Source organism: Liolophura sinensis, chromosome 13, assembly GCF_032854445.1.
Source record: "Liolophura sinensis isolate JHLJ2023 chromosome 13, CUHK_Ljap_v2, whole genome shotgun sequence".
NCBI lineage: Eukaryota > Metazoa > Mollusca > Polyplacophora > Chitonida > Chitonidae > Liolophura > Liolophura sinensis.
In genome coordinates, this window is record NC_088307.1 from 3,456,732 (window position 1) to 3,469,321 (window position 12,590).

Sequence of the window (12,590 nt, forward strand, 5' to 3'; positions counted from 1 at the left end):
TGCTACTATTTTCTTCGAACACTGAAAATAAAACTGTGACTGGGATAAACTGCCAAGTGGGTCAGCAGCAAGTACCATTTCTAAAGTGTTTACTATGAACATCCCCGGGTTTGATCCCAGGTCTCCCGACTTCAAGGTGGACGCTTTAATCATTAGGTCACCGAAGCGGTCCCAGTTAGATGTGACCACTTGCAACAATCACAATGTCGTTGTTGCTCTGGTTCTACTTTCTGTGCTGTAGTCTGCTATACTTATTTGTCGTGGAAAGGTCTTCCAGCAACCTGCTCATGGCCGTGGGTTTTCCCAGGCTCTGTCCAGTTTCCTTCCACCATAGTGCTTGCCGATGTCGTATAAGAGAAATAATCTTGAGTACGGGATAAAACACAGAAAGAAATGTTAGCAAAAGCCCAACCTCTTTTGGCGGAAGTAATTAATACAGAGTATTTACTCATATTGAAACATATAATCTACAGCAAAATAGATCAGAGAACAGGACAATAGAGATTCTTAAAACATTCAGAAGGCTGAAATTATCTGGTTATTGTTTTTATTGTTTAAGTACTTACGGGTGCTTATGGACACCTTTCATTGTTAAAAGTAATATTCTATACTAGCTCAAGTCTTGGATCCCGTATCTACATAAATCCGAGTTTTACATCAGGGCTGTGAGCTATTGCTGGGTAATCAGTCCGCGCTCAGAGGCGATGCATCCTTCTCTAACCTTCATTGACGACATCATTGACGTCGCCTGGGTCGTCGCCTTCTTTGCACGGGTCGTCGTCTTCTCTGTCCTTCGTCGCCACCGTCGTTGCCCGGCCTCGGTCGCCTTCTCCTCTGGCCTTCATCGCCGCCATCATTACTAGGTCTCTGGCGGACTCGCTTCCTGAGACCGCCTTCCACATCCACCACGGACTGCAGCCCTCCTCTTCCATTCGGCCTTAACTCCACTTCCTTTTCGTAATCCGGCGGCCTCGGTCCGGTACGTGCCGGCTGAGGGCCCTTTGCATCCACTTCTACAATCTCATTGAGTAATGCCGCCTGTATGGCACCCTGTGCACCACCCCCTCCACCGCCACCACCACCACCACCTATTCCGAGCAAAGTCCCTAAAACGTCCAGAACACTGGATCCTCCACCTTTGCCACCACCTGATCCACCACCGCCACTACCAGAACCAGCCGTTCTTCCAGAACCACCCTTGCCCCCTGTGGAAGCCGTTCCTCCAGAACCACCCGTTCCACCTGAGGCAGCCGTTCCATTCGCCGAGGTAGTTGCAGCCGTTGTGGTTGTCGCTGCTGCTGGGACAGCAATCGGCCCGAGGGTTACACCATCAGGTAACTCCAATTCGAGAAGGTCGGGATTCAGACCTGTGCCTGCCGCATTGGCTATCTGGCTTATCCCGGGAGGTATCCAGCACACCGTAAGCGTCATAAACACCAACAACCTGGATGTCCCCATGTCCCTGTTTGATAATAAAACAACACCAGTAAAGTGAATCTATGCCTACTTCACAAGCAACCAGACCATTAACACACCACCCCAGATATTCGCTGAAAATCAGTAAATTTCCCAGGAATGTGCCCGGTATTCAAACCTTGTCTACTTAATTCTTGCTCCTAGTGCGTGGCGTATATTGAGTATACAAGGGAAAAAACGATAACCTCTTAAATACACAATTATTCAAAACGTTTTAAACTTAGGGTTTTGATATTTGAAGCACTATATAGACATCTTAATTCCATGAAAACGCCTGACTTGTTTTTTTTGTGAATGCGATTGTGTGTTAATTGTGATGACAGCAGTTTGAGTAATTCTAGACCAGTGACGTCTGATGATTTGCCATTAACATCGCTGCATTTTTGTACTTAATTCTGGTTAAGTTAGGGAGCGTGTAAATTTGCAACCATTTATGCTTTTACATACAGAATGAAACTCTAACTGAGGTAAATTGACAAGAGGCCAGATTTCACCGAATTACTTGTGACTATCACACTGTCGTAGCTGCTCTTGTTATGTACGTCTTTAACTATATCATATTTAGGTGAAATAGTATAAAAGACAGACACAGGAACGCCGCATTCCAGCCGCTTAATACCACTGTGTTGCACTTTACATTTCGAGCGCGCACTTTTAAATGTGTTACTGTTTAAATACTCATTTGCCAAAAGTGCCAAAATATTATCCATTTTATAAAGTGCTTGAAATATCCAAGGTTTGTGTTAAAACATTTTGAATAATTACCTATCTAAGAGTGTTAGCGTATTTTTTTCTTCTCTGTGCCTGGAGCACTACAGGAAATGCTGATCTCGAAATAATGTAGCCAAAGCAATTAAAAAATGAATCTAGACATGAAAACAGACATTCGCATACTAGCTGTCATCCTGAACGGACCTCCCGGGTCAGTAATCGCTGGATTTTACAGAAACCACACACTCTCCAGATGGTAGATCTTATCTGGACATGTATTTATACAAAGGCCAAAGCGGTTTTCGCTGACATTACGAGGGACAATTTGAATTTTTGACATTTTGACAAGGTCCTGCGATTACTGACGCGGAACGTCCTTATTGGTTGACGGCTGGTATACGAATGTCTGTTTCAACGAATAGATTGTTGCCTCTGACGTTAACACAGCGGTGACCAGTTTTATTAAACACCGAAACAATTAGTGATGAAATTCTATCCAATAAATCCTTGTGAAGAATCGTAGCAAAGAGAGTGGAGAAATCCCAAGCAACTTATACGGTATGTGTATTAGAGTGTCTAGATCTTCAGTGAGACGTTTAGACTTTTTAAGTAACCACATACAGTTTACGCCTGAATTGTTTTTCAACTTCACAACAGTACTTCTTCCAAAATGACTGTACTTCTTGTAATGCTGTCGTTAACACAGTTGATGCAAGTTTAGTTGTGCAGTTAACACTGTGTCCACCAAGCGCGATTCAGACATACCGCGCTACCCAGTACAGCAACAGTTTCTTCTCGTGTTTCTCATTGAAATGCATGTCTGTAATTCTAAACATATCCTGCTTGAGCGTGTAACAAGTTCATTAAACAAAACAGATTAGGTTAATGCGACGTTATTTATAGAGTGAGCTACATGTCACAGCTACGATCGTCTCAAAGCGATTCTCTTGTAGGTGGGTTGAACTAGTCAGTGCCCTTTGTAGCTTTAAACCCTGGAGCTGACTTCGATGTCGAACTTATCTCTACTCGAGTAGTTTCTGTATCAGTGTTTTGTTAACTGAAATACAATCCGGTCTCCTAAATGGTTCTGAATTAATGAGGAATTTTTTGATTCGTTCTAACAGCCGTCTGTCTGGAGGATTGAATTTCAAGCCAAGTTATAATCACTAAAAATGATAGTACACGACAAAATTAGATCTGGGATATTCTTGACAGATATACATTCTCGTATCAAACAATGAGTAACACTGCTGAATTTTTCTCGTGATAATCATACAGATGTATTATTCCACATACATGTATTTGACTAACATTAATATGTTCGTGCACAAGCACTTTTCCGCCGAGTGCAGAATGTCTGATCGATTTTCCGATTGATTTTATTGGTTTTCATCGTCGTATTGAAGATTTCCTTATTGATAATAAAATGGTTAGGTTTTTGAGTAGCAGTAACTGAAGGGCTAGGTGTAAAACACTGCCTATTGCCAGGTACCTGACGAGCTTCCGTGTAAAAAGCAGCATCTCAAGTAACGAGAACTCGATTCGAACAAGGGTGTGACAGACGCAGTGAGACTTGCAATGTAAAGCAATGTAAATGTTGTTCAGAAAAAGGCTTAAAAATACTTTGGTCTGGATCTGATCTAAGATATGGTTCATATATCGTTTGCCTTATATACAATAGGAACGCTGTTTACAGGATAAAAACGGGCCCTTTGATGTCATTCATACGTTACAACAACAACAACAGGTTTAAGCATACCGGTATTAATAATCAACCATGACAACACACGAAAGAGTTATGCCGATGTCATGCTCACCTGCCTTAGACACGGTCATGTTCCATCTGCGCGAGATGGCACGTGATTCTTCAAATTGGCTCACTACCTCAACCTCACAGCTATCAATATATTCTGATTTGAAGATATGGGTATAAATAATTAGGCTGTCTTTTGGAACTAAAACCACCTTGTAACAAACAAATTAAAATCCTGCTCTCTTTTCCTTAGATAAACAACACCAGCATGTAAAGTGCCAATAACATATTTTCAAAATCACTAAAAATTTCTAGTTGAAAAAATTAAATTTAAAATGAGATAAATCACCAGGGAATTTTTACCAGATATCAGAATCATTGAGTTCAACGAGAAATCAGCACTCTCAATGCCTCTGCAAAGAATATGGCTCTGACGTGAATGATGTTACCCATTATGTTACTTACCAGCGTCTTCTCTCTCCACGGAGAACTGGTGGGCCTGTATCTCAGTGTAATTTTCAGTTCGCCTCAGATGGCGTCCAGTGTCAGTCGTCAAACGGATTCACACTGAGACTGATCAGCATAGGTGGTGCTTCAGTTTGACACTAATGACCCCTGTCGCTGATTCCCGAGTTACACTGCTGAAGGACATGGGCTTAAATGTAGACACCCTTTCCAACTAGCAGCTTAAACCATTCGGGAAGCAATCTATTTGTTGAAGAAGGAACAACTTGTGCAGTAAGCTGGAGGTGGTTAGTTTAAACTGTGACATTTTTTATGAAAGTTTTCCATATAAATTCCGCTACTATATTGAAGTATACATCACGGATGCAGCACGATGGTGCGATAATTGGAAACCGGTGAAACACAGTCGGTGAATTTATCTCATTTACGGTTTTATTCCAACCATTAATGTAAATATTCAAATAGCAGCAAATACAGACCCCATTGCACCATGGCTTAAGCAGAATTAGGTAAAATCAAATGCAGTGATTGCAATTGCAATTAATAAGACGTCACTGGTTTAGATTTACCGAAATCACAATTAACACAGAATAACTGTAAAAGAATGCAAAGGAACCAGACTTCGTAGATGCTTGTCCACCAGGAACCAGACCTCGTGGATGGTTGTCCACCAGCAACCAGACCTTGTGGGTGCTTGTCCACCAGCAACCAGACCTTGTGGGTGCTTGTCCACCAGGAACAAGACCTTGTGGGTGCTTGTCCACCAGTAACCAGACCTCGTGGATGCTTGTCCACCAGCAACCAGACCTCGTGGATGCTTGTCCACCAGCAACCAAATCCTCGCGGATGCTTGTCCACCATTAACCAGACACCGTAGATGCTTGTTCACAAGCGTCTTAAGACTTAAGTCAAAAATTCAGGGACTACTACAATTAAAATGTTTTCCTCTTTGAAGTTTAAAATTTGTACACTGATCCTTTACTATAGGGCGATGTATCGACCACAATTTCCGATCTTTTTCTGTTCTCAGTCTGGCTTTTTAATCACTTCCAATTTATGACTTGGGGCTTAAGATGCTTGATAAGTGTCCAGCAGAGTCCTGGTTTACCGTGTTTCATCGGAATTCTCTGGTAACGCTGCTCTGGTTTTACTCTCTATGCAGTAAGTCTTCAGTGATGCATATATTAAATGATACAGGTGCTATGACAAGAGAATTTGCTTTGTCTTAGACTGCACGTATATTTGTTGTATTTGCAATACACACGATCTGCCAATCAAAGAACGCTTCACTCGGTTAGATGTCAACGATGTAATGTTATCAGCTCAGGTGGCAATCCTCACTAAACAATGAGCTTCACTGATTCCTCGATTAATATTAACGACATCTGTTCTCTACAACAAGGCTTTGAAGAACCGAAATACTTACTAAACGTACACAATGAGGTATCTGATGCACATAACCTATCACACGGTGTAAGCGATAGATGTGTGTGTATGCAGTAAGCAAATGATCACAAGTAACCAGCGAAATTTGGCCACTTGTCAATTCACCACGGTTATGGGTTTCTTCTGATTCTTCATGTAAATGCTTAATAAGTAGATATTTATACACCCTTCAGCACCACGGCCAAAATGAATTGGGTAAAATGCAGTGTTATTAATACCAAGTTCCCGTTGTCTAGAGATGCTGAAAATGTTCGTCACATGACGAAAATAGTATGATAACAATGTATTGAGAATACTCAAATTTTGACATAACCCTAACCAATAATAATGCAGCAAATTTACGTTGTTTTATTTAAGTATTTAAATGGTGTTTTACGCCGTACTGAAGAATATTTCATTTATAAGACGGAGATCTTGAGTAATTCAAGAGCAGGGACTTCTAAAGAATTGTGACTGATATCAGTGCATTATTTTTACTTAATTCTGTTAGGTGTGTACGTTGCAGCCATTTAAGCATATATCGTAGCAGATGGAATACAAATGTAACTCTGATAAATTGACAAGCGGCCGGATTTGAACTGTCTACGTTTCAGGCTTTCTACTGCAAAAACTGGTCTGTTATTCAGTTCCACATGAGTATATGCCAAATTCTCTTGTAAGTAATTACGGACATAGTGTTCAGAATCTCTGGCACTCTGCTTATCGTCTGAGTCTAATTTCGGTTAACCCGGGGTTAGGGTTGTACTCTTGTCGTTTTGAATTGTTTAACTTATATACTACATGTAGCATGGGACACGGTTTGCACACTGATCTAATTCATTCGCCCCAAACATTCCTTGTTCCTTCCCAACATCAGTGAAACAAATATATCCGTTGTGTCTGTTTTTCTGTGCATGATTCCGTCCTAATTTCATACTTTATTTACGTTTTTAGTTCTTTGGTGGTTTGTGTTAAATGTCGTTTTGTGAAATGGCCTTGCGATTATTGACCCGGAACGTCCATTTTGGTTGACGACATGATTCCTGTACTGTAGTTTTTTTGTCTGTAAATCATCTGTCGGACAGTTTGCTACTTTGCAGGTGGATGCTTTCTGTCGTACACTTTGGTTTCTTCTCCATATAGAACTGATTATCATGGTACAATTGAATTTTTTTCCAACCTTCAAATAAATAAATGAACAACTGTTCTGCTTATCTCCATGTGCCCTGAAAAGTTTAAATAGGTGTGCAAAAACCGAAATCAAGTTACGATCAGCAGCCACTGCTTTATTTTTTTCCACGGCGTATTCTGATCAAGGACATGGCTAACACTGATTATAACGGTTGCTATAGTGACATGCTCAAGTCTGTTGTGAATGTGCCAATCTGGGCGTTGTAACAGACAATTGCCCGTGCACAGCCCAATTAGGCTTATACCACAAATGCTGAAAATCGGCTTAGTATGTGACTATTCAAACCCTATGGGATGGTGAAGGTGAGGTCGGCCCCGATGTCAGGATGCCGGATGTTGATCTGGTGTCCTAGAAACGAAGCTTCACTTACTCAGCATAATTCATGTACAACAGGGTACAGACAGACTCCGTCGTCATCAATGCACACAACACTGAGACCGACTTTAAAACTAAGTAAGCAATACAGACAAACGGTAATGATCAATGATGGGTACACAGCCCTTATACCCCCAGGGTAAAAGAATACAGGCCCATTACAATCAGTAGCTAACAGGCAAGCTTTATAAGACTTCTAATCATCAGGCGTGATCCCTTTACATTGTTTGATCTGATTGTATGTTATATATGTAATGATAACATAGAATTTTGAGTAATTCTAGACAAGTCACGTCTAATGAATTGCACCTTTAAACCTATATTTTCCTGAAGCCATAATATGCAGAACAGTTTTGCTTGTTCACGTCTGTCCAACACAAGACGGTTAGAATATCATTTATGAAATTTCGTCAGCGGAATGCGGATGGTCAAGGGTTATGTTGCCATTGTTGTGTCTGTTTTGCAAGCGTTTCATGGGTACAACGATATCATCCAAAATATCTACTTGTCACTTAGACCGCAATTAGTTCAGTCACTATTTAGAAGAACAGTGGGAAGGATCCGGTATCTGCTCTATACGAATATTTTAAAACCACAAAATTACCAAACAGTATCCTTGCCTTGTAATGTATAACGGAGGACAAAGTAGACGGAAATCGCCCATTATTATAGCTGACTAAAGACGCCTTTCAAAGGCAAAACATTCAAAAAACCATCAGTTGAAGACGTTTGCAAACACTATTTTGAGAATATCTTTTGAATAAAATTGTATTTGATCTTTTTACTTCTATTCCCATAAATACGTTTTAAGGGTAATGTCAGGTCCATTAACGTCACAGTGATGTTTCAGTTCTGTTCAGTTTGTTTGTAAGGGCAGTTTTATTAATTTTATCCACACCGATAAGTTCATAATACATTTAAGACTTATGCTCACATAAAATACTCAGTTCTCTAGCGCAATGTCTGTGACATTGGTAAATTCTAATGTCATTAGGGTTAGCGATCTTCCGTACGTTTGACGCAGAAGGTCTGTCAGCAAACCTGCGGATGGTCGTGGGTTTCCCCTGGGCTTTGTCCGGTTTCCACGCTGTCGTATAAGTGAAATATTCTTAAGTACGGCGCAAAACACCAATTAATTAAATAAATAAATACTTTTGAAGAATACTGTTTACGTCGTGGTATTGACTTTATCGCAACTATATACCATCCTAGTTTTACTGTATTTGTGCGTATATATCAGATATTTATTAGTGTTGCATTGAATGAGATTCTTTTTCAGTTACTCTTTTTTGTTGTTGTTGACAGTGAAATACTTAACTGTAAAAACAAACTAAAATCGAGTTGCTACTTTAAAAGCGCTACAACAACAAAGGAATAAGATTCAATTCATTTTTACTTCAGTCCAGACTACACCGCCCATTACTAATTCATCCAGTGTTCACAGTTCTTATGCATGACCTATTAGCTTAAGATATTTTCGAAAGAGTTAAGAAACACTGCAAATAGGTCAAGACGTTCAACTTCTACCCCAAAATACGTCTGCTGAAAGAAAATTTGTTTCGCTGGCACAACACTTACTGCCATTCTTCAATTCTGAGTCTTGCTTGTTAAGAAATAATGGGAACTGCTGAATCTTACATAAAAACAATAGAATGGCATTTCTTTTCTGGGTAGCCGAGTCCAGATATTGTTCCATTTCTGTTTACTTCTCAAGTTTCAAGTTTGTTCTCCACTGTTCATAGCACACGAGTCATTCTTTTCCTTGATAGACCGGTTGATATTGTAGTGTCGAAACGGTTCGCGGAGAATAATTCCGGTTCTCTAGACCCATCCACCGGCCATGGCGCCTCCCCTGTTCATCCCGGTACCTGGTACCCACATCCCCTGACTAGGTAACCCGTAACTGAACGCGTTGAGCCCTGCATGTGTTCCTGCTCCTAGCTCCCGCTCTATTTCCGTTGGTTGCTGCGCCGTGTTCGCTACACCTGTTCCAGCAGCGTTCATTACCGGTTCGATATCTAATAATTGCTGGACAACGGGGTCCATTGCCATGCCCGCACCTCCACCGTAGTGCCCGCCAGGAACTCCACCAAAGGGATAGCCACCGCCGTTAACATGATAGGGATAACCACCACCACTGGGAGAATAATGGTATGCACCGGCGCTGGGAGGATAGTGGTAACCACCGGCGCTAGGAGGATAAGGGTAACCCCCACCGCTTGCTCCATGAAGAGGAGAGCCTCCGCCAAGAACAGAATGCGGGGCACCACCGCTTACGGCAGGATCGGTGGAACCAGCGCCCCCTCCTTGAGTTCTACTAATGCGTGCGCGTGTAGAACCAGGGCCCACACCTGCGCCAGGAGTACGACGGCCTGCACCTGTTCTTGAAGGACTTCGGCCTACACCTGTGGCTGATGCATCACGTCCTGTACCAGCGCTTGGCAGTCCCGAACCAACACCTGCCCCCGCTGAACCTGCGCCTGCTGTCGGACGACTGTATCGGGCATCTAGACCAGGAGGAGCCTGATTGTGATACCCTGTATGTGCTCCGACCCTGTCCGGATAATGTCGTGGAGGGCCGTAGCTCTGAACCGGCACATATATCACCTGGTAGCCAGGAGGAGGCATCGCCCCGCTGTATGGGCCCCAACCACCTGCTGTTCCATAGCCTGTCATGCCCATTCCGATCCCTGCGCCGCCTGCCGCCACTTCTGGCGTCTCTACTTCCACAGCTTCCGCCGCTGGCGCCGCTCTACCAGCTGCAGGGTTGTGAAGCACCATTGATAGGCTGGTTATGCACTGACAGGATAACAGGAATACGATACTCGGGCTGAAGACCACCATCTCTGTTGAATATAAGACATAAAAAAAACATTTTAAAGAAATGTATTATAAGGAATGTATAGCTATAAATGACAGCATTTTTTTTTACACATCTGGTCTATTTATTTATTTATTTAATTGGTGTTTTACTGTCTGTACTCAAAAATATTTCAATTATGCGACGATGGCCAGCATTGCGGTGGTAGGAAACCGGGCAGAGCCCGGGGGAACCCACGACGATCCACAGATTGCTGCATACCTTCCCACGTACGGCCGGAGAGGAAGCTAACATTAGTTAGTCACTGACCAATGGAAGCTGAACTCACAACGGCCGCATTGATGAGAGGCTCCTGGGGCATTGTGCCATGCTGGCGCGCTATCCAGCTCGGCCACCCGCATCTGGTCACATGGAAACTATACTAAACTGACTATACTGACGACAGGGGCCTCCGTAGCTCAGTTGGTTAGCGAGCTAGCGCAGCGTAATGACCCAGGAGTCTCTCACCAATGCAGTCGCTGTGAGTTCAAGTCGAGCTTCCTCTCCGGCCGTACGTGGGAAGATTTGCCAGCAACCTGCCGTGGGTTTCCCTGGTCGTGGGTTTCCCCCGGGCTGTGCCCGGTTTCCTCCCACCATAATGCTGGCCGCCGTGGTATAAGTGAAATATTCTTGAGTACGGCGTAAATCACCAATCAAATAAATAAATAAATAAATATACTGACGGCCGAAATGCGAATTTATTTTTATTTGATTGGTCTTTCACGCCTTTTTGAAGAATTTTTGCACTTTTTGTACGGTGGCTTGGTTTTTGGAAGGAGCTTTCACCAGATACCTGACAAACTCTCTGACTTCAAGAAAGAAATGAAATAACTAGCTACCCAATCTTATGGTCATTTTATATTTTCACCAAATAAGCTATGTGTATACGATGAGATACACAGGACGTCATTATCACATAAATAAGTGAAACGTCCAGTTAACTAGTTAAATAAGCAAACCAAATATGTCAAGATGGGAGCGGGCCGAGTGAGTAAGACGTTTTTGCTTCAATCGCCAGGACACACAACGTTGGGGTTCAGTTAATGTGGAAAATTTCCACAAGTCCCGAGGCGTCATGGAGCGGGAACAGGTTTCATTCCTCTACTGTTTGTTGAAATATACTTCTCTTCCATCAATATAATTTGCATGTTTGTATGGATTGAATAGTCTGTCAAAAGCCGGTGTTTTTATTGTGGGCACATCAGTTTTCTCTACACCTGATGCTCATCCCCAATGTACATTTTTTTAGTGTAACGTGAAATTAAAATCAAATAAATAAATAAATAAGTAAATAAATAAACCAGTCAGAATTCTCGACAATTGACTTATCGCACTACACTGAACATTGGACTTACCATCCCTCTTATTTCAAACCGAGGATCGTATTTGTTAAAAAGAAATCTGTATATTTTAGCATCACTAACATGACGTCAGAGTACATAGAACGAAATAATTTTAACATCACTAACATGACGTCAGAGTACATAGAACGAAATAATTCTAACATCACTAACATGACGTCAGAGTACATAGAACGAAATAACTCTAACATCACTAACATGACGTCAGAGTACATAGAACGAAATAATTCTAACATCACTAACATGACGCCAGAGTACATAGAACGAAAAAATTCTAACATCACTAACATGACGTCAGAGTATATAGAACGAAATAATTCTAACATCACTAACATGGCGTCAGAGTACATAGAACGAAATAATTCTAACATCACTAACATGACGACAGAGTACATAGAACGAAATAACTCTAACATCACTAACATGACGTCAGAGTACATAGAACGAAATAATTCTAACATCACTAACAGGACATCAGAGTACATAGAACGAAATAACTCTAACATCACTAACATGACGTCAGAGTATATAGAACGAAATAATTCTAACATCACTAACATGACGTCAGAGTACATAGAACGAAATAACTCTAACATCACTAACATGGCGTCAGAGTACATAGAACGAAATAATTCTAACATCACTAACATGACGTCAGAGTACATAGAACAAAATAATTCTAACATCACTAACATGACGTCAGAGTACATAGAACGAAATAATTCTAACATCACTAACATGACGTCCGAGTATATAGAATGAAATATATGATAGCTTTGTAATTTTATTTATTTATTTGATTGCTGCTTAACTCGATACTCAAGAGCTCATACTTATACGATGAGGTTCAGTTTACGGATGGAGGACATCAATGTCTGGCGTAAACCACCGACATTTGGCAAGATACTGGGGAACTCCCATATTTGACATACAAACACATGTACTCATCACATATCTTCAACGAACGTTAGA

General features: G+C 41.6%; 2 protein-coding genes across 2 annotated transcripts; both read right to left on the minus strand.

The window, feature by feature from the left end:
- Window positions 1-735: 735 nt before the first annotated feature.
- LOC135480419 (ESX-1 secretion-associated protein EspB-like) lies at window positions 736-1,458 on the minus strand. The gene has a single exon (XM_064760248.1). The coding sequence runs from the start codon at window positions 1,456-1,458 to the stop codon at window positions 736-738; it is 723 nt and encodes a 240-aa protein (XP_064616318.1).
- Window positions 1,459-9,218: 7,760 nt separating this feature from the next.
- LOC135480421 (keratin, type I cytoskeletal 9-like) lies at window positions 9,219-10,178 on the minus strand. Its single transcript, XM_064760249.1, has one exon. The coding sequence runs from the start codon at window positions 10,176-10,178 to the stop codon at window positions 9,219-9,221; it is 960 nt and encodes a 319-aa protein (XP_064616319.1).
- Window positions 10,179-12,590: the final 2,412 nt, after the last annotated feature.